Here is a 26985-nt window from a genome sequence, read left to right as displayed (position 1 = left end):
TCTCAGCGCCGCCAGCTGCCGTCCTCCCGCGCCCCGCTCGTCGACCCCGGGACGACATGATGCAAAGTGAGAGCATGATTTGTGCAGCTCTTCAATGCAAACGATTCTTTTGGATGACCTGTGTGCAACCACTTACAAACAATTTTGCGCGATTTGCATCTGTCATATTGGGTATGTTATCATTTGTCAAACTGGAAAGATTAACATTTGTTGATCTAGTAACATTGCCATTTGTCAATCTTGTAACACTGCGATTTGTCAAAATATGAAGCTAAAAATCACTAGCAGTATCTATTTTTTGCTACTAAAATTCAGTAATTAAGCATAGATTTCATTCATAGATTAAGCAGTCGTTCTTAATGTATACAAATAGTTCAAGTCGACAGCTGAAACCAACCAAACTTTTGCCAATTGTTGCCAACCACGTACTGAAATAGCTAGTTCAACTATATATACTAGCTAATTTTAAGTACGTTGTACAGTTCCACCACATCTATAGTCAGATGAACTGAACAAAATAGCCCCTAAATACTACTACTACCGCGGAGGGGCTTTGTACTACTTCCGGCTGCCTCTCCTCTGCCGAGCGCGCTCAGTAAGAAGCGGCGGAGGAGGAGCCTACCGACGAGCCGGGAAACCGCAATACGGTGCCTGCCGCTGTTGCAGCTTCAGCGACGCTCACCTCGAACGCCCTGTGCCGCTCCAGACGACCCCTCTCGAAGCGGTGGTTCTCCTCGTAGATCTCTTGATTCCTCGCCTCTGAGGCGACATATGTCGCGGCCACGACGGCGGTAAGGCTCTTTGTGTGCTCGACGAGGCGCTCCTCCTCCTCCCGCGGGGACTCGGTGTAGCGCGCAAGGTCGCTGAAGCACGTGCGGGCATCCACCTCCGCCTCCCGCCTTCGGGCCGCGGTGGCGGAGCGGGTGATGGCCACGGTGGCCGGCAGTGGGGTGGCGGCCACGACGGCCACCTCCCGCCTTCGGGCCGCAGCGGCGGAGCGGACGATGGCCCTGGCTTTCAACGATGGTGTGGCGGCAACGGCAGCCGGCAACAGCTGCCGACGGGCACCGGCGGCGAAGCGTGTGGTGGGTGTTCCGCGCACACCCAACAGGGACGCCACGCGCAGTACACTACGCCGGGGACTGCGCTGCCGCCACGGTGTAGCCTCCCAGCTGGAGCTGTCCTCTGATGACGGCGGAGTGGCTGAGCGACGATGACGGACCGGTACCATTGGCGATTGTGGGAGAAGCAGATGAGATAAGCTACAGGGAGGGAGGGGAAATGCGACGCAGGACTCGCCGGCCGTGAGGGTTTTTATAGCAGGCCGGTAAGCATTGGGATTTTGGAGGATTTAACCGAGTCGGGCGGGAATCTTGCGCGGGAACCTACGAAGTTGCGCGGGAACGGGCTCACCGACGATTCATTGGCGCCACCGTTTGGCCAAAAGAACGTCCCCGCGCGCTGCGCAAGCTTGCGCTGTAAGCCGTCTGCGACAGCGGGGTGACAAGACGTGCGAGAGGAGGACGAAAGGCCACGTACACATACGGCTAATAAAAAAACGTTTGCGATTTAATTACCTACTATACCCCCGTCCTAGTTTATAAGTATGATTTAACTAATAAAATACGAATGCATGTCGCCAAAGATTCTATAGTTGGATTCGTATTTGAGCATAGTTTCCAATTATATAATTTTTATAACATTCATTAACATTTTGTTGGTTAAATTTGAGGACAAAGTATGTCACAGAATATAAAGGGGACTATAGACTAGACGGAGGTGGTAGCACACAGCTGCTCTCGACGCAGCGACGCAACTGTCGGCCGGCTTGTGGGCGACCATTTCCTGCGTGTTCAACTGCTCTATGCATGTGGTTGCTTGTGGTTCAGGCAGCCGCGGCGCGCTCTGCTCGCGTCCCGCCGCGCACGCTCTGCTCTCGTGTCCCTCCGGGTGCTCTGCCCTCGTTCCTCCACGCGCGCTGCCAGCGTTTGGGGCCGGCGCACGATCACACATGTTCGTGTGCATGCGGTTGCGCCGGGTGCGGCGCGACGATGCAGTTACCCGCTACAAAAACTGCCATGCGGACGCGCCGAGAATCCACGCCGCCAGGCCCCCTTTTATTCCTGCGGCCATTTACCTTCATCTCTCGTCTCACACGACACAATAAGCACACCCACGAGGACACATACAGAGATGACATCCAACGGTTCCAATGGCGCTCCCCGTGGCTCCAATGGCGCTCCCAGTGGCCGACGACAACAACGGCGGGCAGTTCACCACGCAACACGTCGTGGACACCCACGTGAGGGGGAAGGCTCTCTCGATGGTGTACACGAACCATCCGGTCTCGATGGAGAGCTCCATCCAAACTATGGAGCAGTTCCTTGCCGAGGACAAGTATCAAGTGGTCGGCTTCAACCTCGAGTACACCATGGGTCGTGCCGGGCATGATCAGAAGGTTGCCGTCACCCAGTTGTGCGTGCGACATGACGTCCTCGTCTACCACTACCACCTGGCCATAATGCCTTGCGAGCGTTTCTCCAGGTTTATCAACAACTCCGACTACAGTTTCGCTGCGGTGGACACCACCAACGATCTAAAAACGCTCAAGGTTTCGGGCTTGAAATGCCCAAATCTTGTCAACATCCAGCGCTACTACAAGGTCTGGGGCAGCGAAAAAAACAAACTGAACTCCCTGGTTGACCTCGCCTCGGCCATCATCGACGCCTACTACATGAAGATGAAGAATGAGAGCAATAAGGACAAGAACGCTTGGCACAGTGTGTGGCATGAGAGACTGGATGAACAACATGTCAAGTACGCGGCCATGGACGCGTACACAAGCTACGAGATGTACAGGAGGATCCTTGACATGAGGAACTGTCTTCTTCCTGACCCAGACGAGGGATCGAGCCACATAGCAGTGGCGGGAGCGTCACAAGAAGTAGATGACTAGACGATCGTTTCTCCTACTTTAGAATGCATGCAATTGTTTATTGAGGTGTGTGCGAATGATCTGTATAGCCACTTATATAATTGGATGTTTATTTCAATTATATATATACATGTTATTCTACTGTAGACAGAGCAAATCACACGGCTTATTAGCAGCAATCGTCTGTGTTATTATTGGTCTTCACACACATTTCTGATTACAGACCTGTTTGCTGCGTATCACACACATCTTGTTCAGTTGAACCGTTTTCATTGTGTTACCTAATCACACACAGTTCATCCTAGTGAACCGTATGTTGTATATCGCACACGCCTTCATCTGGCTGCCCGTTTCTTTTGTTCCTCCCCATCCCAAACAGTTAATTGAGCTGAACCGTATGCCCTGCATCGCACACGCAACTAAAATCTGAACCGTGTTTGATGCATCCGTCATCGCAAACGTTTTGCACCTTTTTTGACGGTTATTTTACACCACCGTTTGCGATTATGGCATCGCACACAGTTTCGTCGAAGGGTCTCTGATCGTAGTGTCGCGTTTGGACCATCCTGCAGTAGTGCTGCCCCATCGGAACGCCGCCGCGCTTGCCGTGCCCATCACCATGCCATCGCGCGTCCGTGACGCCCGCCACCACGCCATCTCGCGTTTGTGTCACCCGCCGCCACACCATCTTGTGCCCGCGCCGTCGCCCGCCGACTGCCAGCGCATCTCCTTGCGCTGCCCCTCGCCTGCGGCCACCGCACCACCTGCCGTCATGTGTGTCCCTGGCTGGCAGGTCCAAGGCAACTATCTATTATTTGTTTATTTAAAAATAAATAAAAGTTGACTTAGGGGAAGAAGTTTAGGAGAACTGACAAAATTTGCTCCGAGACAACTTCCTCTAACTTTTATGGGAAGCAAAAAGACCAATTTTATGGAAGGAAGATTTTTAATGGAGCCGTTGGAGTTTTTTTTCATGATAACACATGTCTTATTTATATAATAAGGATCAAAAAGCCACATACATACCGAACCTGACAAAACTGAACAAATAGCAAAACACTAGCCTTTGCACAAAGAAACACCAACCAAGAATAAAATTATAAACAAGACCGAAGAAACCTTTGAGCTTTACACCAACGCCCGTCACCTGCCTCTGGCACCATTACAGCAGCCATCAAAGGAAAAAATAACGGATCACCTCCAGACCCGAGCTCGGCGCGGCTTCATCGCTGATATACAGTTCTGCAGACCTTCAATGTGGCTCGTCAAAGGCGAATTCATTACCGTTGAACGAATCAGACCGGGGCAACACCCCAGACATGCCATCGAACTCCAGATTTGGCACCCCCATATGACTAAGCGCCGGAGGAGGAAACCATATCTGTCATCCACGTACCATAATTCTAGCACACGATCCACAGATGCCACCGATGCAAACCATAATATACATCTGCTCCTGGACTACCCCCAAGCTCCGCGCCGCTGGTGGAGCAAATGTCGTCGCAACGTTGGAGCCCGATGACACAGATCCACCACGAGGATGCCACCGCCGCCGCACCATCCTTGCTTGAACACACTGGATTCCAAATCCATCTCTAACCATAGGACCGATCGCCTCGTCAAAGTAGGACCTGGAGAAACTTTTTTCAGCACCGCAATCACCGTCGCCAAAACAATGAACTTCCAAAACACTAAGCTACTTTGGTCTAGAATTATCCACATGCGTGGATCCGGCAACCCCCCTCACCACCGATGACTAAGGTCGACGGTGGAGGGGAGCCGCCGGAGGACGGCGGCGAAGGACCTCCTGATGGGGCGGTGGCGAGATCGCCAGGAAAGAACGATATACGTCTAAAGGAAAAATACGTCGAAAAACCGGAATCGAGTGGTCTGTACCCATTTGATTTAACAATAACATGTCTGAGTGATGTCAAAGAAATTAACGGTGTTAACAATGCTCAAGGTTGATAACCCTCGCAAAAATTGTAGTTTAAACTTTGAAGTATGAATGTTGAAACGATAGCAGTTAATTAGTACAGGCTTAACAATGCTGGCGCTAATAATTTGGGAAGAACCAGCCACGGCGAGCCCAGCCGACCGAGGGCAAACCTCGCCGGCCGTCGTCGGGGTAGATGGTCTCCTCGAGGCGCGCCCACTGGCTCTCCATGTTCACCACCCTGACGACCCCGTCAGGGTGGCCCTGCCTGTCCAAGAGGTAGACGCAGTTGACGCGGCACGCCGGGAAGTCTGACGGCGAGAGCGCGAACGCTTGGTTCCGGCCAAGGAACAGCGCGTGCCAGCCGAGGTCCTCCACCCGCACCAGCCGCACAGCACCGTCCCCGACTAATTCCACCCTGTGCACCTCGACCACGCGCGTGCTGCCGCCGCCGCCGGTGCTGCCCTCGTCGTCGACGTCGGCGTCGCCCGCCCCCGCCCCCACGCCAATGTCGTTGTCCGAGTTGTAGTCCGTCTCGTCACGCACCGACACGAGCAGCAGCTGGCCGTCGCACTCCACGAGGTGCGCGTCGAGGGCAACAGACCTGCCGCTTCCTGGGACCAGCTCGTCGTCGTCGGATCCACCGCCGCCGCCGTCGCCCTCGACGTGCTCGAGCGGGATGACGGCAGGGGGCGCGCCACACTCAAGCTCGCAGATGACGCAGAGCTGATTCTTGAAGGCCACGTAGAACCGCCCCCTATAGTGCTCGACCCCGGCGTACCCGGCGGCGCTGAAAGCCAGGGGCGTCCAGGCTCCCGTGACGGAGCTGTAGTACGCGATGCGGTCGGCCGGGAAGCCGGCGGCCACCGCGGCCCACTCGGTGGCCCCGCCCGGATCGGCCGACAGCACGACGGTGGCGACGTCGTGCCACTTCTTGAAGAAGGCGATGGGAGGGAGCGGGATGCGCCGGCCGGTGACGGGGTTGACCAGCGTAATCGCCTTGGGGACGGCCGAGGGGTCGGAGAGCACGAGGTAGCCGTGGGAAGAGGAGAGGTACTCCAGCCCGGGAGGCACGGCGGCGGCGAACGGCACGAGGTGGCCGGCCTGGGAGAGCCAGAAGGACGACATGGCGGCGCCCTGGCCGGAGCGGTCGGTGCGGGAGCCGACGAGCCACGGCCGCGGGCGCCAGAACGCCGCCACGGCGGCCCACCTCTGGCAGACGGCCCGGAAGCGGACGCGGTCGGCGTCGGAGGGGAGCAGCGCGAAGATGGCGAGCACGAGGTCAGCGGGCAGCTCGGACCACTCCATGCGGGTACCGCCGCACGCCATGGAGGAACAGCTGCGCCGCCGAGGAGGAGAGCCCATGTACTATGTGTGTGTGACCCTTGATAAAAAAAATACGGAGAATATCCGGCGCGTTGCCTCTTTTCCTTTATATTTTTCTGCGAGTCGCGTTGCCAGGCACCGCAAAATCCCCGTCGGAGGGAGCCAAAGCGGCATTTCGACGGAAAGAATTTGGAGGAAATTAAAGGAAATGTGGTGGCGTGGAACGCATGGATGGATGCGTTTCGGGTCCGGTCAATGTGGGGAAGTTTCGTAGGTGATGGTGCACGTGTTTTCTCCGATGGCCTAGCCGCCCCCACGGCTTTTCCGAGTTTCTATATGCGATGGGGTTGTGGTGATGCACGTCCAGGCCCGCCTGGGTCATTGACGTTGCGCTGCGACGTGCGCGTGAGTTGGGTTGTTCGGTCTGGACTCTTACCGTCGTCAAAGTTCACCGTCTGTACTGGTGCGTGCTTTTTTTTAAGAAAAGTATTATTGCATCCAATTCATTGAATAATACAAAGTTCTTAATTCGTACAAGCACACACTAAGACACACACAAAGAACCAGAAAAACAGAAGCACCCTAAAACTACCAGTAGTAACACACGAAAATCTCGGGAGCTTTGTGCCATTATTCCTGAACCTTGCGAGAAGACTCCTACAACACAAAAATCAGCAACCAGACCCAAGCAGGTCATAATCTTCAACCACTGCATAATCGCCGCCGAGTTGCTTCCCTTTTCTTCGCACCAGCGCCGAAAATACAAGGGCACACATGTGCATCCAACACGTTTACACCAGCCTGCACTGGTGTGTGTTTTAATCCGTGTATGTGTTTATTTATGTGATATATTAAACTACATCAATAATCCATTAAGTGTGTGTTTCCCTCCTCCTCTACAGGTGACCTCCAACAATTAGGGTTTCCGCCTATCTGCTGGGTGTTGACGCCGGTCCGCCCCGCGCTTCGACGGCCTTATGGGTCTTGGAGGCGCGACAGCTCGTCGCTGGCGGAAGGATTCCATTCTTTCTTTAGGTAGTCTTAGTGTTTATGGAAAGGCGGCAACATCTCAGAGTCAGAATAATATCTTCATCATTGTATGCCCACTCCAACAATGATTTTGGTGTCAATGAAGGGTGTGTGGAAGTGTGTCTTTGGCTGCTACTTGGATCTGTCGGCGCTTTTCCTTGGCATATCTATTTGTATCTGGTCGACATTTGCCTCCGGCGGATTCGTCTAGATTTGGCTAGGCATTGTGGTGCCTTAGAATTCTCCAAAATGCCAAAGAAAAGAGATAGCCCTATAGAAAGTTTTACAACTGACTCTACAATTCAAAGCATCATAGAAATATTTCTTACAAATTTCATGAAAAAATCATGGAAAAATAAATCATTTGCTTTAGGGCAATATCCTATATTGGAGCATCACTTAAGAAAGAGTCAAAGATGCTCCAATACTTATAGGAAATTGCTTTTATGATAGTGGATGCCTGGCTGCTAGGTGTACATGTATGGCGGAGAAACATTTAGATCAGAAAAACACAAAAAAGTTAAATATATTTTTAACAAGTATGGTTGAATTTTATACTCACATGTGGTTTCATGAAGAAATGAAGTTCTTGATATTGTGGATAGAAAAACAAAACCATGCTTACAAAACAAAACAAAAAGTATTTTTGAGGTCTGATTTTTTGCTCCCATGAACACAAAAGATGTCATTTTTTGCAAGACCTCGCGCGTGAGTAGACACACTCAACCATGGTTGTAGAAAAATGGAATTTTTGAATTTTTGCTACTTTTAGATTTTACTATCGAGTGCATGTGGACCTATGTTCACAGATTGACTTAGGAAACATTTGGTAGCTAGTAGGAAGCCCAACCAGACCCTCCGAGTTCAAAAATGGCATATTAGTTGGCTGGGTTGCATCTGTTTTCTGGCCAGCTCGAAGTTTAAAGCACTCCCTGGCCAGGATGTGGGGGAACGGCCAAATTAGTCGTTTTTATGAGCCGGGCTCTAGCGACCATCGCATGCCTTTTGCTTGAACGCTTGAGTAAAAAGCGCGGGAGACGGACGTGAGGTCTCATAACTCCCCCCTCTCTCTCGCCCTCACCACCCCCATTCACACCACACACTCTCTCACTCTCACTGCCCCTTCGGTTTCTCTGATGGCCAGTTGATACGTCTCCAACGTATCTATAATTTTTTATTGTTCCATGCTATTATATTATCTATTTTGGATGTTTTATATGCATTAATATGCTATTTTATATTACTTTTTGGGACTAACCTATTAACCTAGAGCCCAGTGCTAGTTTCCGTTTTTTCCTTGTTTTTGAGTTTTACAGAAAAGGAATATCAAACGGAGTCCAAACGAGCTGAAAACTTATGGTGATTTTTTATGGACCAGAAGAGACCCACGGAGCACCGGAGCTGGACCAGAGGAGTTCCGAGCAGACCACAAGTCTCAGGGGCACGCCCTACCCCCCTGGGCGTGCGCTGAGGACTTGTGGGCCCCTCGGGAACCCCCCTGACTTGTTTCCGACGCCAAAAATACCTATAAATATAGAAACCTCCGAAAAGAAACCTAGATCAGAAGTTCCGCTGCCGTAAGCCTCTGTAGCCACGAAAAACCAATTGGGAGCCCGTTCCGGCACCCTGCCGGAGGGGGAAACCATCACCGGTGGACATCTTCATCATCTCGGCGGTCTCCATGATGAGGAGGGAGTAGTTCACCCTCGGGGCTGAGGGTATGTACCAGTAGCTATGTGTTTGATCTCTCTCTCTCTCTTGTGTTCTTGATTTGGCACGATCTTGATGTACCGCGAGCTTTGTTACTATAGTTGGATCATATGGTGTTTCTCCCCCCTCCACCTTCTTGTGATGAATCGAGTCTTGCTCGAGGTTTCGTTATGTTGGATTGAGTATTGGATTTGAGAACACTTGATGTATGTCTTGCGATGGGATATCTGTGGTGACAATGGGATGTTCTATTGATTCACTTGATATATGTTTCGGTACTCAACTCGCGGATTCCCGAGGTGACATTGGGGTAATCTATGCATAGGGGTTGATGCACGTTTTCATCCTACATTCTTCGATAGAAACTTTGGAGTGATTCTTTGTCACACGTTCAGGGATTGCCATACGATTTAATTATGTTATCATTGTTGAGAGACTTTGCGCTAATGAAAGTATAAACTCTAGGCCTTGTTTTCAAGCATTGCAATACTGTTTTCTCTCACTTTTGTTACTAGTTACCTTGCTGTTTTTATATTTTTAAATTACAAAAACCTATATCTACTATCCATTACTACACTTGTATCACAATCTCTTCGCCGAACTAGTGCACCTATACAATTTGCCATTGTATTGGGTGTGTTGGGGACACAAGAGACTCTTTGTTATTTTGTTGCAGGGTTGTTTGAGAGAGACCATCTTCATCCTACGCCTCCCACGGATTGATAAACTTTAGGTCATCCACTTGAGGGAAACTGCTACTGTCCTACAAAACTCTGTGCTTGGAGGCCCAACACGAGTCTGTAAGAAGAAGGTTGCGTAGTAGACATCACCAGTACACAACGTTGTGTCCCCCCTCACATCCCCTCTGGCAACCCGAACCACGACCGATGGCTCATCGACGTCACTAGTAGAGAGGGCGTTGACCTGCTCATGGCTATCAAGTCCCCGCTTCTGTAGTAGGTCGTGGTCAGTGTTCATTGACCCACCTGTGAGTGTGGTTGCGGGAAGTTCAGCGGCGGGCGCGACATATCAGGCGTGCTTGGGGTGGGGATTTTACCCCCCCCCCCGCCGAATGTGAGGGTTTTCTCCCCTTGCTCCGGCCTAGTCCTATGCTACCCATGCCGATACATCGACGACGGTGATTGGTTCCTTGGGTGCGGGCATGACACAGAGTGAGACATCGGTAGCGATGAGGATATTGCTACTAGGTCATGCATTGGCCGGGTCATCCTCATTGCCGTTTTGGCGTACCTGCTAGGGTTGGATCCAACCGCAAGAACTCCACCCCTACCTCCAGCGGCAACTGCTCCAGCACAAGCGGTAAGTAAATTTCGGCTAATGCACATGCAATTTTTGGGTTGTTAGTTTTTTTACTAATATTTGATTTGAACCCTTTCAATTTGAATCCAATTGATTCAACTCGATTTGCATGAATTGATTTCATCCATGCTACGTGCTTACAATATGTTCAGTGCGCTAACCTGTGCAATGTGCATTGCCATGATCAATGCAGCTATCATGGCAATGCACATTGCACTGATCATGACAATTCCCATTACACATATTAGTTCTATGATCATGGGAATGCCCTTTTCTATAACCAATGCCATTGCATCAATGTGTCTTACTCTTGTCTTCTGAACTGACAAGGTGATAAAGACGAAGTGGGGTATAGCCGATTAGGAAGTCCATGTCGTCAATGGCGTGGAGGACGCCGATGACTATCATCTCAGAGAATAAGTAGCTGGCAACACTCGACGTGCTGGGAAGGATCGAGGAGATGGCGAAGCCTATGCTCAAGGTTGGCTGCAAGCCCATAATTGGGCATGAGCCAGCAGATCAGGTGCCACACCGGTTCTATGTCATGATTGGAGACATTGAAGATATAAACATGCTCGTCACCCCAAGGCTTTCTAGTAGAAGATGAAGAGTTGAATATACATCATGCTTCCACATGTCATCAAGCTCTGAGCCAACAAGACCTACAACTACTGGGTCCAAGTCCAGGAGTTCAACGAGCAGATGGTGCATGGGAGGGGCTAGCAGTACTTCTCCTTGGAGCACAAGATCATGGCCGGCGACCTCCTCGATCTCAAATTGTCGAACCTCGGCCTCAAGGTTTAGATCTACAAATGGCACAAGCGTGTTTATGTAGGGCCCGCTGACATGGACCTGGCAATCTAGTAGTAAACTCCCCTCTAGGTTTGTGACCAGTATAGGGTAATGACTGTGTTAATATGTTGTTTTCTTATGCTACTTTAATCCGTTGTGTTCATATAAGCTATGCTCTCTGCTTGTGATGTCTATTACGCAACCTTCTTCTTGTAGACTCGTGTTGGGCCTCCATGTGCAGAGGTTTGTAGGATAGTAGCAATTTCCCCTCAAGTGGATGACCTAAGGTTTATCAATCCGTGGGAGGCATAGGATGAAGATGGTCTCTCTCAAACAACCCTGCAACCAAATAACAAAGAGTCTCTTGTGTCCCCAACACACCCAATACAATGGTAAATTGTATAGGTGCACTAGTTCGGCGAAGAGGTGATACAAGTGCAATACGGATGGTAGATATAGGTTTTTGTAATCTGAAAATATAAAAACAGCAAGGTAACTAATGATAAAAGTGAGCAAGAACGGTATTGCAATGCTTCGAAACAAGGCCTAGGGTTCATACTTTCACTAGTGCAAGTTCTCTCAACAATGATAACATAATTAGATCATATAACAATCCCTCAACGTGCAACAAAGAGTCACCAATAGCGGAGAACAAACGAAGAGATTATTGTAGGGTACGAAACCACCTCAAAGTTATTCTTTCTGATCGATCTATTGGGCTATTCCTATAAGTGTCACAAACAGCCCTAGAGTTCGTACTAAAATAACACCTTAAGATACACATCAACCAAAACCCTAATGTCACCTAGATACTCCAATGTCACCACAAGTATCCGCGGGTTTGATTATACGATATGCATCACACAATCTTAGATTCATCTATTCAAACCAACACAAGAACTTCAAAGAGTGCCCCAAAGTTCCTATCGGAGAGTCAAGACGAAAACGTGTGCCAACCCCTATGCATAAGTTCACAAGGTCACAGAACCCGCAAGTTGATCACCAAAACATACATCAAGTATATCACGTGAATATCCCATTGTCACCACAGATAAGCACATGCAAGACATACATCAAGTGTTCTCAAATCCTTAAAGACTCAATCCGATAAGATAACTTCAAAGGGAAAACTCAATCCATTACAACAAGATATAGGGGGGAGAAACACCATATGATTCAACTATAGTAATAAAGCTCGCGGTACATCAAGATCGTGCCAAATCAAGAACACGAAAGAGAGAGATCAAACACATAGCTACTGGTACATACCCTCAGCCCCGAGGGTGAACTACTCCCTCCTCGTCATGGAGAGTGCCGTGATGATGAAGATGGCCATCGGTGATGGTTTCCCCCTCCGGCAGGGTGCCGGAACGGGCTCCCGATTGGTTTTTCGTGGCTACAGAGGCTTGTGGCGGCGGAACTCCCGATCTAGGTTTCTTTACGGGGGTTTCTGTATTTATAAGAATTTTTGGCGTCGCTTTCAAGTAAGGGGGGTCCACGAGGAGCCGACAAGGTCGGAGGGCGCGCCCGAGGGGGGGGGGGCTCCACCCTAGTGGAGGCCTCGTGGCTCTTCTGGCCCAACTCTGTTGCTTCGGGGGCTTCTTCTAGTCCATAAAAAATCACCGTAAATTTTCAGCTCATTTGGACTCTCTTTGATATCCCTTTTCTGCGAAACTCAAAAACAAGGAAAAAATAGAAACTGGCACTGGGCTCTAGGTTAATTGGTTAGTCCCAAAAATCATATAAATAGCATATAAATGCATAAAACATCCAAGACAGATAATAAAATAACATGGAACAATAAAAAATTATAGATACGTTGGATACATATCAAGCATCCCCAAGCTTAATTCCTGCTTGTCCTCGAGTAGGTAAATGATAAAAATAGAATTTTTGATGTGGAATGCTACCTAACATATTCATCCATGTAATTTTCTTATTGTGGCATGAATGTTCAGATCCATAAGATTCAAAAAAAAAGTTTAATATTGACATAAAAACAATAATACTTCAAGCATACCAATAAGGCAATTATGTCTTCTCAAAATAACATGGCCAAAGAAAGCTCATCCCTACAAAATCATATAGTCTGGCTATGCTCCATCTTCATCACACAAACTATTCAAATCATGTACAACCCCGATGACAAGCCAAGCAATTGTTTCATACTTTTGATGTTCTCAAACCTTTTCAACTTTCACGCAATACATGAGCGTGAACCATGGATATAACACTATAGATGGAATAGAAGGTGGTGATTGTGGAGAAGACAAAAAGAGGGAGATAGTCTCACATCAACTAGGCATATCAATGGGCTATGGAGATGCCCATCAATAGATATCAATTTGAGTGAGTAGGGATTGCCATGCAACGGATGCACTAGAGCTATAAGTTTATGAAAGCTCAAAAACAAAACTAAGTGGGTGTGCATCCAACTTGGTTGCTCATGAAGACCTAGGGCATTTTGAGGAATCCCGTCATTGGAATATACAAGCCAAGTTCTATAATGTAAAATTCCCACTAGTATATGAAAGTGACAACATAGGAGACTCCCTATCGTGAAGATCATGGTGCTACTTTGAAGCACAAGTCACTACTGCAGGATGCTGCTAACGCGACACTACGATCAGAGACCCTTTCATGAAACTGTGTGCGGATCATTAATCACAAACGGGGAAGTAAAAAAACCGTCAAAAAAGGTGCAAAACATTTGCAATGGAGGATGCATCAAACACGATTCAGCTTTTAGTTGCGTGTGCGATCCAGGGCATACGGTTCAGTCCAATGAACCGTTTGCGATGAGGCAGAATAAAAGAAACGGGCAGCCTGATGAAGGCGTGTGCGATGCACAGCTTACGGTTTACTCGGATGAACTGTTTGTGATTAGGCAACACAAAAGAAACAGTCAGCCAGATCAAGGTGTGTGCGATGTACAACATACAATTCACTCGGATGAACTGTTTGTGATTAGGCAACACAAAAGAAATGGTCAGCCAGATCAAGGTGTGTGCGATGTACGACATGCGGTTCACCCGGATGAACTGTTTGTGTTGAGACAAGAGAACAGAAATGGTTCAATATAACAAATACCATAAATATTGCAAGGTTCAAGTTCAAAGATTACAACACCCAAATTCAAACATTGCAAGCTGCGTCATTTCTGAAAAGGGATCAGCCGCTGACATGTCATGTATGGGTTTGACACAATAACTTCCAATTCCTTTGCCATATGCTCTTCCAATACGAAGTTTGGCATTTTTGGAGGCACTTCCATTCCGCAGTACCAGCCGCCTCTGATAATCATACCATTGATCTTTCCTAATTAAATGCGTGTTCAACCTCAGTATTTGCTCTCGCAAGAAAGAACACGGCGAGTGTAATCTCCGGTGGGGTCCCTCGGTAGGAGTTCAAAGTAATATTTCAGAGATGCAGATCCAGGCATTCGATGTGATTGTTGTTATCAACATCTTCCACCAGGCCTAATATGCACTGCAAAAGAAGAGAACGTGTTAGTGCCTACATGCAGTTTTGAACAGTGCTACACGCCCATTTGGTTTGCAGGATTTGTAAAATGCACCAATGTGCCATCTTCGATCTGTCATGATTAACATGGGCATTAAGTTGATTACAATCTAGAAACATGTAGCCCCGGCATCGCCACTCCCTCCGATGGGGCACTTCGGCGACATCCTCATACACTGACGGCTTTGAGGACTCAGAGCGGCATCGAAGATGCGGGCGGAGAGAGAGGAATTGTGTGTGTGGTGAGTATGGGGTGTGCGGCCGCTCGGCGGTGCCATTAATATAGACTAGTGGGAGCGAGGCGGGCGGTGGTCCAAGGCTGTCTCGCTTCCCGGTGAGAATGACTGCTTAATCTCTAGTATGAATGAAATCTATGCTTAATTACTGAATTTTAGTTGCAAAAAATAGATGGTGATATTGATTTTTAGCTGCATATTTTGACAAATTGCAGTGTCTCTTGGCTTAGCGCCGAAGTCTGGCTTTAATTTGCATACCGTAATCTGAACCGTTTGCGTTGAAGAGATGCACAGATCCTGCGTTGAACAGCTTGTACGCTTCCCGGTGAGCCTGCGCACCGGACTGCGGTCGCACGCCTCCTGTTCAGTCAAGAAGCTATCCACACGACACCTCCTATAGCCATTAAAACCAAGACACGTGGCGTCACGTGAGTGGTTAACCGAACGCACACGGTTTGAATTATACAAACGTTTGAGATATTAAAGTGGCAGCTATTTTTTAAATGCCTTTGTTGGCTGTCATTATTCGAGTGCGCCTTCTCTCAAAATGGACACGAAAAATACCACAGCATGTCGGGTGCCCTTCCATGATAGCATGCCAAGTTTCATGAATTTCAGACGAGTTTTGGATTTACTAGAATTTAAAAACCAGGCATCTCAATGTTTTGCCGGCAATCAACGGTGCCCTGGTGTTTGAATTTCATTCCCATTTCTTGCATGGGACCTAAGCATGCACCCAAGGACACAGATATGATTTTTCAACCAATTTATATGCATTGGAGCATGCGCATGTAGTTCAAATTTGAATTATGCACATAAATGCATTGAAAACTCAGTTAATGCATAAAGATGTCCAAACGAACCTCGAAAAATCAAAAAAATTCACACAACACTCCTGTTGTTCTATGTTGACACGAGAAAAAAACTTGAAAGCAATAAGAGGCAATGGATATCATTTCGTCCCCAAAGGTGGGACGTTCCCTACCGAAAACCATCATGCTTGTTGTGAGAAGCTCCGGTTTGTGAGAAGCATATACCCAAACCTGCCCCAAATGGGGCAAAATTTGTACCACGGCATGTTGATGCCGCTCCATGATAGCATGCCAAGTTTCATGAATTTCAGACGACTTTTGGATTTACTAGAATTTAAAAACCAGGCATCTCACTGTTTTGCCGGCAATCAACGGTGTCATGGTGTTTGAAATTCATTCCCATTTCTTGCATGGGACCTAAGCATGCACCCAAGGACACAGATTTGATTTTTCAACGAATTATATATGCACCGGAGCATGCGCATGTAGTTCAAATTTGAATTATGCACATAAATGCATTGAAAACTCACTTATTGCATAAAAATGTCCAAACGAACCCCGAAAAATCACAAAAATTCACACAACACTCCTGTTGTTCTATGTTGACACGAGAAAAAAACTTGAAAGCAATAAGAGGCAATGGATATTGTTTCGTCCCCAAAGGTGGGACGTTCCCTACCGAAAACCATCATGCTTGTTGTGAGAAGCTCCGGTTTGTGAGAAGCATATACCCAAACCTGCCTCAAATGGGACAAAATTTGTACCACGGCATGTTGATGCCGCTCCATGATAGCATGCCAAGTTTCATGAATTTCAGACGACTTTTGGATTTACTATAATTTAAAAACCAGGCATCTCACTGTTTTGCCAGCAATCAACGGTGCCATGGTGTTTGAAATTCATTCCCATTTCTTGCATGGGACCTAAGCATGCACCCAAGGACAAAGATTTGATTTTTCAATGAATTTATATGCATTGGAGCATGCACATGTAGTTAAAATTTGAATTATGCACATAAATGGATTGAAAACTCACTTAATGCATAAAAATGTCCAAACGAACCCCCAAAAATCACAAAAATTCACACAACACTCCTATTGTTCTATGTTGACACGAGAAAAACACTTGAAAGCAATAAGAGGCAATGGATATCTTTTCTTCCACAAAGGTGGGACGTTCCCTACCGAAAACCATCATGCTTGTTGTGAGAAGCTCCGGTTTGTGAGAAGCACATACCCAAACTTGCCCCAAATGGGACAAAATTTGTACCACAGCATGTTGATGCCGCTCCATGATAGCATGCCAAGTTTCATGAATTTCAGACGACTTTTGGATTTACTTGAATTTAAAAACCAGGCATCTCACTGTTTTGCCGGCAATCAACGGTGCCATGGTGTTTGAAATTCATTCCCATTTCTTGCATGGGACCTAAGCATGCACCCAAGGACAAAGATTTGATTTTTCAACGAATTTATATGCACTGGAGCATGTGCATGTAGTTCAAATTTGAATTATGCACATAAATGCATTAAAAACTCACTTAATGCATAAAAATGTCCAAACGAACCCTGAATAATTCCAATTCTTTTATGATCACTGCAGATAAAAGGTCTAGCAATTCAAACACCATCCATAGGCGTTGTGACCCCATTATGTAATTCAAATCAAGACCAAAAATCAAGTAGATCCCACACAGTTTATTATAACCAACCGTGTGAGATGCAGCACAAAATATCTTCGGACCGTGTCTGAATAAGGGACCGTGTCTGATGACACTTTGCGCGCCAGTTTTTTGGCTGAAGCGATTCCAAATTTTCGGCTTCCGCGGAAATATCTACCTCCCCGCCCCCTTCCCCTTACCAGAAGCCACATTTCCCTTGTTTCCGCCTTCCTTTCCAAGTTGAAACCTTCACTCCTTGCTTGTAGCGCCGCCGCCTCCTCGTCGGCGACCCTCCTTCATGCTGCTCGGCCTCGCCTATCCAGGTAGGTAATCCACACCTGACCCCCATCCTCCTCCTTCCACATCCCACATGCCCCGACCGCCGGTGCGAGCGTGACACCTTCCACCCAAATCACCGACCCCTCCACCAAATAAGCGCCGTCCTAAGCCATGGTGCACGCAGTATAGCCAGGACCTCAAGGAGCATTTGGCAGCGGAGAAGCAAATCGTGGCCGCACGCGAGGATGAGGTCGCGATGGCTGCCATTCGTGCCGACCCCCCAGATATTGGAGGAGCACTTTGCCGTCGAGGCCACCGTTGACGCCTCGCGCGCCGATGCCGCGACGCGGTTGGCTGCTTTAAACGACAGTTCATGGCGTTTTCTCGAGGCCACCGTCGGTGCCTTCGACGAAGACTACGAGGTGTTTTCTCAGCGTGCATGTGCTTACCTCATCTCGAGAGCCAGTAGGTTGGTGCCCGGAGTGGCTCAGGCAACTCACCACTACAACGAGGGCACCCACGATGCGGAGGCCTCGCCCTCTTCCATGTCCAAGGAGCCAATCGTCATCGATATCTCTGACAATGAGGAGTAGCTTGTCTTATTAGCTCACTATAAGGACCCATGTCAGTTTGCTAGCTACTGCCTTTCCTTAACAAATTCTAGTGAATTGTGCTATCTACTTTTACCATGTAATCTTCTGCTATAGTGTATATGTTCTATATGTCGTGCAATGTGGTGTTCAATTAACTGCTTGGTTCAATTCTGCAAATGTGATGTTCAATTCTTCAGGGTGCAATATTTCCAAGTTGTTAAGCATGCTTGGTGTTGGTTAACTGTCTGATCTTCTATTAGGAGTATGTTATATTGTTCAATTGGTGTTTACTTAACTGCTTGGTTCATTTGTCGTGGCTTGGTTCACTTGTTGTGGTGTTTAGTTAACTGCTTGGTTCTATTCTGCAATGCGATGTTCAATTGTTGTGGCTGCATTCTGTTATTGTTGTTGGGGAACATAGTAATTTCAAAAAAATTCCTACACACACGCAGGATCATGGTGATGCATAGCAATGAGAGGGGAGAGTGTGTCCACGTACCCTCGTAGACCGAAAGCAGAAGCGTTAGAACAATGCGGTTGATGTAGTCGTACGTCTTCATGATCCGACCGATCCAAGTACCGAACGTACGGCACCTCCGAGTTCAGCACACGTTCAACTCGATGACGTCCCGCGAGCTCCGATCCAGCAGAGCTTCACCGGAGAGTTTCGTCAGCACGACGGCGTGATGACGGTGATGATGATGCTACCGATGCAGGGCTTCACCTAAGCACCGCTACGATATGATCGAGGTGGATTATGGTGGAGGGGGGCACCGCACACGGCTGGGAGAGATCAACAGATCAACTTGTGTCTAGAGGTGCCCCTGCCCCCGTATATAAAGGAGCAAGGGGGGAGGCCGGCCGGCCCTTGCAGGGCGCGCCAGGAGGAGTCCTCCTCCTCCTAGTAGGAGTAGGAATCCCCTCTTTCCTACTCCTACTAGGAGGGGAAAGGAAGGGGGAGAGGGAGAAGGAAAGGGGGGCGCCGCCCCCCTCTCCTAGTCCAATTCGGACCAGAGGGGGAGGGGCGCGCGGCCTGCCCTAGGCCAGCCCTCTCTCTCTCCACTAAGGCCCATAAGGCCCACTATTTCTCCCGGGGGGTTCTGGTAACCCTCCGGCACTCTGGTTTTCTCCGAAACCACCGGGAACACTTCCGGTGTCCGAATATAGTCGTCCAATATATCGATCTTTACGTCTCGACCATTTCGAGACTCCTCTTCATGTCCGTGATCATATTCGGGACTCCGAACTACCTTCGGTACATCAAAACACAAAAACTCATAATACCGATCGTCACCGAACTTTAAGCGTGCGGACCCTACGGGTTCGAGAACTATGTAGACATGACCGAGACACGTCTCCGGTCAATAACCAATAGTGGAACCTGGATGCTCATATTGGCTCCCACATATTCTACGAAGATCTTTATCGGTCAAACCACATAACAACATACGTTGTTCCCTTTGTCATCGGTATGTTACTTGCCCGAGATTTGATTGCCGGTATCTCAATACCTAGTTCAATCTCGTTACCGGCAAGTCTCTTTACTCGTTCCGTAATACATCATCCCACAACTAACTCATTAGTTACAATGCTTGCAAGGCTTATAGTGATGTGTATTATCGAGTGGGCCCAGAGACACCTCTCCGACAATTGGAGTGACAAATCCTAATCTCGATATATGCCAACTCAACAAGTACCTTTGGAGACACCTGTAGAGCACCTTTATAATCACCCAGTTACGTTGTGATGTTTGGTAGCACACAAAGTGTTCCTCCGATATTCGGGAGTTGCATAATCTCATAGTCATAGGAACATGTATAAGTCATGAAGAAAGCAATAGCAACATACTAAACGATCAAGTGCTAAGCTAACGGAATGGGTCAAGTCAATCACATCATTCTCCTAATGATGTGATCCCGTTTATCAAATGACAACTCATGTCTATGGTTAGGAAACATAACCATCTTTGATCAACGAGCTAGTCAAGTAGAGGCATACTAGTGACACTCTGTTTGTCTATGTATTCACACATGTACTAAGTTTCCGGTTAATACAATTCTAGCATGAATAATAAACATTTATCATGATATAAGGAAATAAATAATAACTTTATTATTGCCTCTAGGGCATATTTCCTTCAGTCTCCCACTTGCACTAGAGTCAATAATCTAGATTACACAGTAATGATTCTAACACCCATGGAGTCTTGGTGCTGATCATGTTTTGCTCGTGAGAGAGGCTTAGTCAACGGGTCTGCAACATTCAGATCCGTATGTATCTTGCAAATCTCTATGTCTCCCACCTGGACTTGATCCCGGATGGAATTGAAGCGTCTCTTGATGTGCTTGGTTCTCTTGTGAAATCTGGATTCCTTTGCCAAGGCAATTGCACCAGTATTGTCACAAAAGATTTTCATTGGACCCGATGCACTAGGTATGACACCTAGATCGGATATGAACTCCTTCATCCAGACTCCTTCATTTGCTGCTTCCGAAGCAGCAATGTACTCCGCTTCACACGTAGATCCCGCCACGACGCTTTGTTTAGAACTGCTCCAACTGACAGCTCCACCGTTCAATATAAACACGTATCCGGTTTGCGATTTAGAATCGTCCGGATCACTGTCAAAGCTTGCATCGACTTAACCATTTACAACGAGCTCTTTGTCACCTCCATAAACAAGAAACATATCCTTAGTCCTTTTCAGGTATTTCAGGATGTTCTTGACCGATGTCCAGTGATCCACTCCTGGATTACTTTGGTACCTCCCTGCTAAACTAATAGCAAGGCACACATCAGGTCTGGTACACAACATTGCATACATGATAGAGCCTATGGCTGAAGCATAGGGAACATCTTTCATTCTCTCTCTATCTTCTGCAGTGGCCGGGCATTGAGTCTTACTCAACTTCACACCTTGTAATACAGGCAAGAACCCTTTTGCCTGATCCATTTTGAACTTCTTCAAAACTTTGTCAAGGTATGTGCTTTGTGAAAGTCCAATTAACTGTCTTGATCTATCTCTATAGATCTTGATGCCTAATATGTAAGCAGCTTCACCGAGGTCTTTCATTGAAAAACTCTTATTCAAGTATCCTTTTATGCTATCCAGAAATTCTACATCATTTCCAATCAACAATATGTCATCCACATATAATATTAGAAATGCTACAGAGCTCCCACTCACTTTCTTGTAAATACAGGCTTCTCCAAAAGTCTGTATAAAACCATATGCTTTGATCACACTATCAAAACGTTTATTCCAACTCCGAGAGGCTTGCACCAGTCCATAAATGGATCGCTGGAGCTTGCACACTTTGTTAGCACCCTTTGGATCGATAAAACCTTCAGGTTGCATCATATACAACTCTTCTTCCAGAAATCCATTCAGGAATGCAGTCTTTACATCCATTTGCCAAATTTCATAATCATAAAATGCGGCAATAGCTAACATGATTCGGACGGACTTAAGCATCGCTACGGGTGAGAAGGTCTCATCGTAGTCAACTCCTTGAACTTGTCGAAAACCTTTCGCAACAAGTCGAGCTTTGTAGACAGTAACATTACCATCAGCGTCTGTCTTCTTCTTGAAGATCCATTTATTCTCGATGGCTTGCCGATCATCGGGCAAGTCAACCAAAGTCCACACTTTGTTCTCATACATGGATCCCATCTCAGATTTCATGGCCTCAAGCCATTTTGCGGAATCTGGGCTCATCATCGCTTCCTCATAGTTCGTAGGTTCGTCATGGTCTAGTAACATGACCTCCAGAACAGGATTACCGTACCACTCTGGTGCGGATCTTACTCTGGTTGACCTACGAGGTTCGGTAGTAACTTGATCTGAAGTTTCATGATCATCATCATTAGCTTCCTCACTAATTGGTGTAGGTGTCACAGGAACCGGTTTCTGTGATGAACTACTTTCCAATAAGGGAGCAGGTACAGTTACCTCATCAAGTTCTACTTTCCTCCCACTCACTTCTTTCGAGAGAAACTCCTTCTCTAGAAAGGATCCATTCTTAGCAACAAAAGTCTTGCCTTCGGATCTGTGATAGAAGGTGTACCCAACTGTCTCTTTTGGGTATCCTATGAAGACACATTTCTCCGATTTGGGTTCGAGCTTATCAGGTTGAAGCTTTTTCACATAAGCATCGCAGCCCCAAACTTTAAGAAACGACAACTTTGGTTTCTTGCCAAACCACAGTTCATAAGGAGTCGTCTCAACGGATTTAGATGGTGCCCTATTTAACGTGAATGCAGCCGTCTCTAAAGCATAACCCCAAAACGATAGCGGTAAATCAGTAAGAGACATCATAGATCGCACCATATCTAGTAAAGTACGATTACGACGTTCGGACACACCATTACGCTGTGGTGTTCCGGGTGGCGTGAGTTGCGAAACTATTCCGCATTGTTTCAAATGAAGACTAAACTCGTAACTCAAATATTCTCCTCCACGATCAGATCGTAGAAACTTTATTTTCTTGTTACGATGATTTTCCACTTCACTCTGAAATTCTTTGAACTTTTCAAATGTTTCAGACTTATGTTTCATCAAGTAGATATACCCATATCTGCTCAAATCATCTGTGAAGGTGAGAAAATAACGATATCCGCCGCGAGCCTCAACATTCATCGGACCACATACATCAGTATGTATGATCTCCAACAAATCTGTTGCTCGCTCCATTCTTTCGGAGAACGGTGTTTTAGTCATCTTGCCCATGAGGCATGGTTCGCAAGTACCAAGTGATTCATAATCAAGTGATTTCAAAAGTCCATCAGAATGGAGTTTCTTCATGCGCTTTACACCAATATGACCCAAACGGCAGTGCCACAAATAAGTTGCACTATCATTATCAACTCTGCATCTTTTAGCTTCAATACTATGAATATGTGTATCTCCACTATCGAGATTCAAAAAGAATAGACCACTCTTCAAGGGTGCATGACCATAAAAGATATTACTCATATAAATAGAACAACCATTATTCTCTGATTTAAATGAATAACCGTCTCGCATCAAACAAGATCCAGATATAATGTTCATGCTCAACGCTGGCACCAAATAACAATTATTCAGGTCTAAAACTAATCCCGAAGGTAGATGTAGAGGTAGCGTGCCGACCGCGATCACATCGACTTTGGAACCATTTCCCACGCGCATCGTCACCTCGTCCTTTGCCAATCTTCGCTTAATCCGTAGTCCCTGTTTCGAGTTGCAAATATTAGCAACAGAACCAGTATCAAATACCCAGGCACTACTGCGAGAATTAGTAAGGTACACATCAATAATATGTATATCACATATACCTTTGTTCACCTTGCCATCCTTCTTATCCGCCAAATACTTGGGGCAGTTCCGCTTCCAGTGACCAGTCTGTTTGTAGTAGAAGCACTCAGTCTCAGGCTTAGGTCCAGACTTGGGTTTCTTCTCCTGAACATCAACTTGTTTGCCGTTCTGCTTGAAGTTCCCTTTCTTCTTTCCTTTGCCCTTTTTCTTGAAACTGGTGGTCTTGTTGACCATCAACACTTGATGCTCTTTCTTGATTTCTACCTTCGCAACCTTTAGCATTGCGAAGAGCTTGGGAATCGTCTTATCCATCCCTTGCATGTTATAGTTCATCACGAAGCTCTTGTAGCTTGGTGGTACTGATTGAAGAATTCTGTCAATAACACTATCATTCAGAAGATTAACTCCCAGTTGAATCAAGTGATTGTTATACCCAGATATTCTGAGTATATGCTCACTGACAGAACTATTCTCCTCCATCTTGCAGCTGTAGAACTTATTGGAGACTTCATATCTCTCAATCCGGGCATTTGCTTGAAAAATTAACTTCAACTCCTGGAACATCTCATATGCTCCATGACGTTCGAAACGTCGTTGAAGTCCCGGTTCTAAGCCGTAAAGCATGGCGCACTGAACTATCGAGTAGTCATCAGCTTTGCTCTGCCAGACGTTCATAACATCTGGTGCTTCCAGGACGTAATTTCTGTGCAGCAATGAGGATAATCCTCAAGTTACGGACCCAGTCCGTGTAATTGCTACCATCATCTTTCAACTTTTCTTTCTCAAGGAACGCATTAAAATTCAACGGAACAACAGCACGGGCCATCTATCTACAACAACATAGACATGCAAGATACTATCAGGTACTAAGTTCATGATAAATTAAAGTTCAGTTAATCAAATTATTAAAGAACTCCCACTTAGATAGACATCCCTCTAATCATCTAAGTGATCACGTGATCCATATCAACTAAACCATGTCCGATCATCACGTCAGATGGAGTAGTTTTCAATAGTGAACATCACTATGTTGATCATATCTACTATATGATTCACGTTCGACCTTTCGGTCTCAGTGTTCCGAGGCCATATCTGCATATGCTAGGCTCGTCAAGTTTAACCCGAGTATTCTGCATGTGCAAAACTGGCTTGCACCCGTTGTATGTGAACGTAGAGCTTATCACACCCGATCATCACGTGGTGTCTCGGCACGACGAACTTTCGCAACGGTGCATACTCAGGGAGAACACTTGTACCTTGAAATTTAGTGAGAGATCATCTTATAATGCTACCGTTGATCTAAGCAAAATAAGATGCATAAAAGATAAACATCACATGCAATCAATATAAGTGATATGATATGGCCATCATCATCTTGTGCTTGTGATCTCCATCTCCGAAGCACCGTCATGATCACCGTCGTCACCGGCGCGACACCTTGATCTCCATCATAGCATCGTTGTCGTCTTGCCAACTATTGCTTCTACGACTACCGCTTAGTGATAAAGTAAAGCAATTACAGGGCGATTGTATTGCATACAATAAAGCAACAACCATACGGCTCTTGCCAGTTGCCAATAACTCGGTTACAAAACATGATCATCTCATACAATAAAATTTAGCATCATGTCTTGACCATATCACATCACAACATGCCCTGCAAAAACAAGTTAGACGTCCTCTACTTTGTTGTTGCAAGTTTTACGTGGCTGCTACGGGCTGAGCAAGAACCGTTCTTACCTACGTATCAAAACCACAACGATAGTTTGTCAAGTTAGTGCTGTTTTAACCTTCTCAAGGACCGGGCGTAGCCACACTCGGTTCAACTAAAGTTGGAGAAATTGACACCCGCCAGCCAACTGTGTGCAAAGCACGTCAGTAGAACCAGTCTCGCGTAAGCGTACGCGTAATGTCGGTCCAGGCCGCTTCATCCAACAATACCGCCGAACCAAAGTGTGACATGCTGGTAAGCAGTATGACTTGTATCGACCACAACTCACTTGTGTTCTACTCATGCATATAACATCTACGCATAAACCTGGCTCGGATGCCACTATTAGGGAACGTAGTAATTTCAAAAAAATTCCTACGCACACGTAGGATCATGGTGATGCATAGCAACGCGAGGGGAGAGTGTGTCCACGTACCCTCGTAGACCAAAAGCGGAAGTGTTAGAACAACGCGGTTGATGTAGTCGTACGTCTTCACGATCCGACCGATCCAAGTACCGAACGTACAGCACCTCCGAGTTCAGCACACGTTCAACTCGATGACGTCCCGCGAGCTCCGATCCAGCAGAGCTTCGTCGGAGAGTTTCGTCAGCTTGATGGCGTGATGACGGTGATGATGATGCTACCGATGCAGGGCTTCGCCTAAGCACCGCTACGATATGATCGAGGTGGATTATGGTGGAGGGGGGCACCGCACACGGCTGGGAGAGATCAACAGATCAACTTGTGTCTAGAGGTGCCCCTGCCCCCGTATATAAAGGAGCAAGGGGGAGGCCGGCCGGCCCTTGCAGGGCGCGCCAGGAGGAGGAGTCCTCCTCCTAGTAGGAGTAGGACTCCCCTCTTTCCTACTCCTACTAGGAGGGGGAAAGGAATGGGGAGAGGGAGAAGGAAAGGGGGGCGCCGCCCCCTCTCCTAGTCCAATTCGGACCAGAGGGGGAGGGGCGCGGCGCCTGCCCTAGGCCAGCCCTGTGTCTCTCCACTAAGGCCCATAAGGCCCACTATTTCTCCCGGGGGGTTCCGGTAACCCTCCGGCACTCTGGTTTTCTAGGAAACCACCCGGAACACTTCCGGTGTCCGAATATAGTCGTCCAATATATGGATCTTTACGTCTCGACCATTTCGAGACTCCTCGTCATGTCCGTGATCATATCCGGGACTCCGAACTACCTTCGGTACATCAAAACACAAAAACTCATAATACCGATCGTCACCGAACTTTAAGCGTGCGGACCCTACGGGTTCGAGAACTATGTAGACATGACCGAGACACGTCTCTGATCAATAACCAATAGCGGAACCTGGATGCTCATATTGGCTCCCACATATTCTACGAAGATCTTTATCGGTCAAACCGCATAACAACATATGTTGTTCCCTTTGTCATCGGTATGTTACTTGCCCGAGATTTGATCGTTGGTATCTCAATACCTAGTTCAATCTTGTTACCGGCAAGTCTCTTTACTCGTTTCGTAATACATCATCCCGCAACTAACTCATTAGTTACAATGCTTGCAAGGCTTATAGTGATGTGTATTACCGAGTGGGCCCAGAGATACCTCTCCGATAATTGGAGTGACAAATCCTAATCTCGATATATGCCACCTCAACAAGTACCTTCGGAGACACCTGTAGAGCACCTTTATAATCACCCAGTTACGTTGTGACATTTGGTAGCACACAAAGTGTTCCTCCGGTATTCTGGAGTTGCATAATCTCATAGTCATAGGAACATGTATAAGTCATGAAGAAAGCAATAGCAACATACTAAACGATCAAGTGCTAAGCTAACAGAATGGGTCAAGTCAATCA

The 26985-nt window shown here is 47.1% G+C and overlaps 1 protein-coding gene across 1 annotated transcript; it reads right to left on the bottom strand.

The window, feature by feature from the left end:
* Window positions 1–4903: 4903 nt before the first annotated feature.
* LOC123168163 (uncharacterized) lies at window positions 4904–6505 on the bottom strand. Its single transcript, XM_044586037.1, has one exon. The coding sequence runs from the start codon at window positions 6234–6236 to the stop codon at window positions 4992–4994; it is 1245 nt and encodes a 414-aa protein (XP_044441972.1). The 5' UTR covers window positions 6237–6505; the 3' UTR covers window positions 4904–4991.
* Window positions 6506–26985: the final 20480 nt, after the last annotated feature.

Source organism: Triticum aestivum, chromosome 1D (assembly GCF_018294505.1).
Source record: "Triticum aestivum cultivar Chinese Spring chromosome 1D, IWGSC CS RefSeq v2.1, whole genome shotgun sequence".
Lineage (NCBI taxonomy): Eukaryota > Viridiplantae > Streptophyta > Magnoliopsida > Poales > Poaceae > Triticum > Triticum aestivum.
The sequence above is the reverse complement of the archived record's forward strand: the minus strand, read 5'-3'. Positions and strand labels throughout refer to the sequence as shown.

What these genes read in the sequence shown, in the direction of transcription:
- LOC123168163 (XM_044586037.1), bottom strand. Translation starts at nt 6,236, where the DNA reads ATGGGCTCTCCTCCTCGGCGGCGCAGCTGTTCCTCCATGGCGTGCGGC.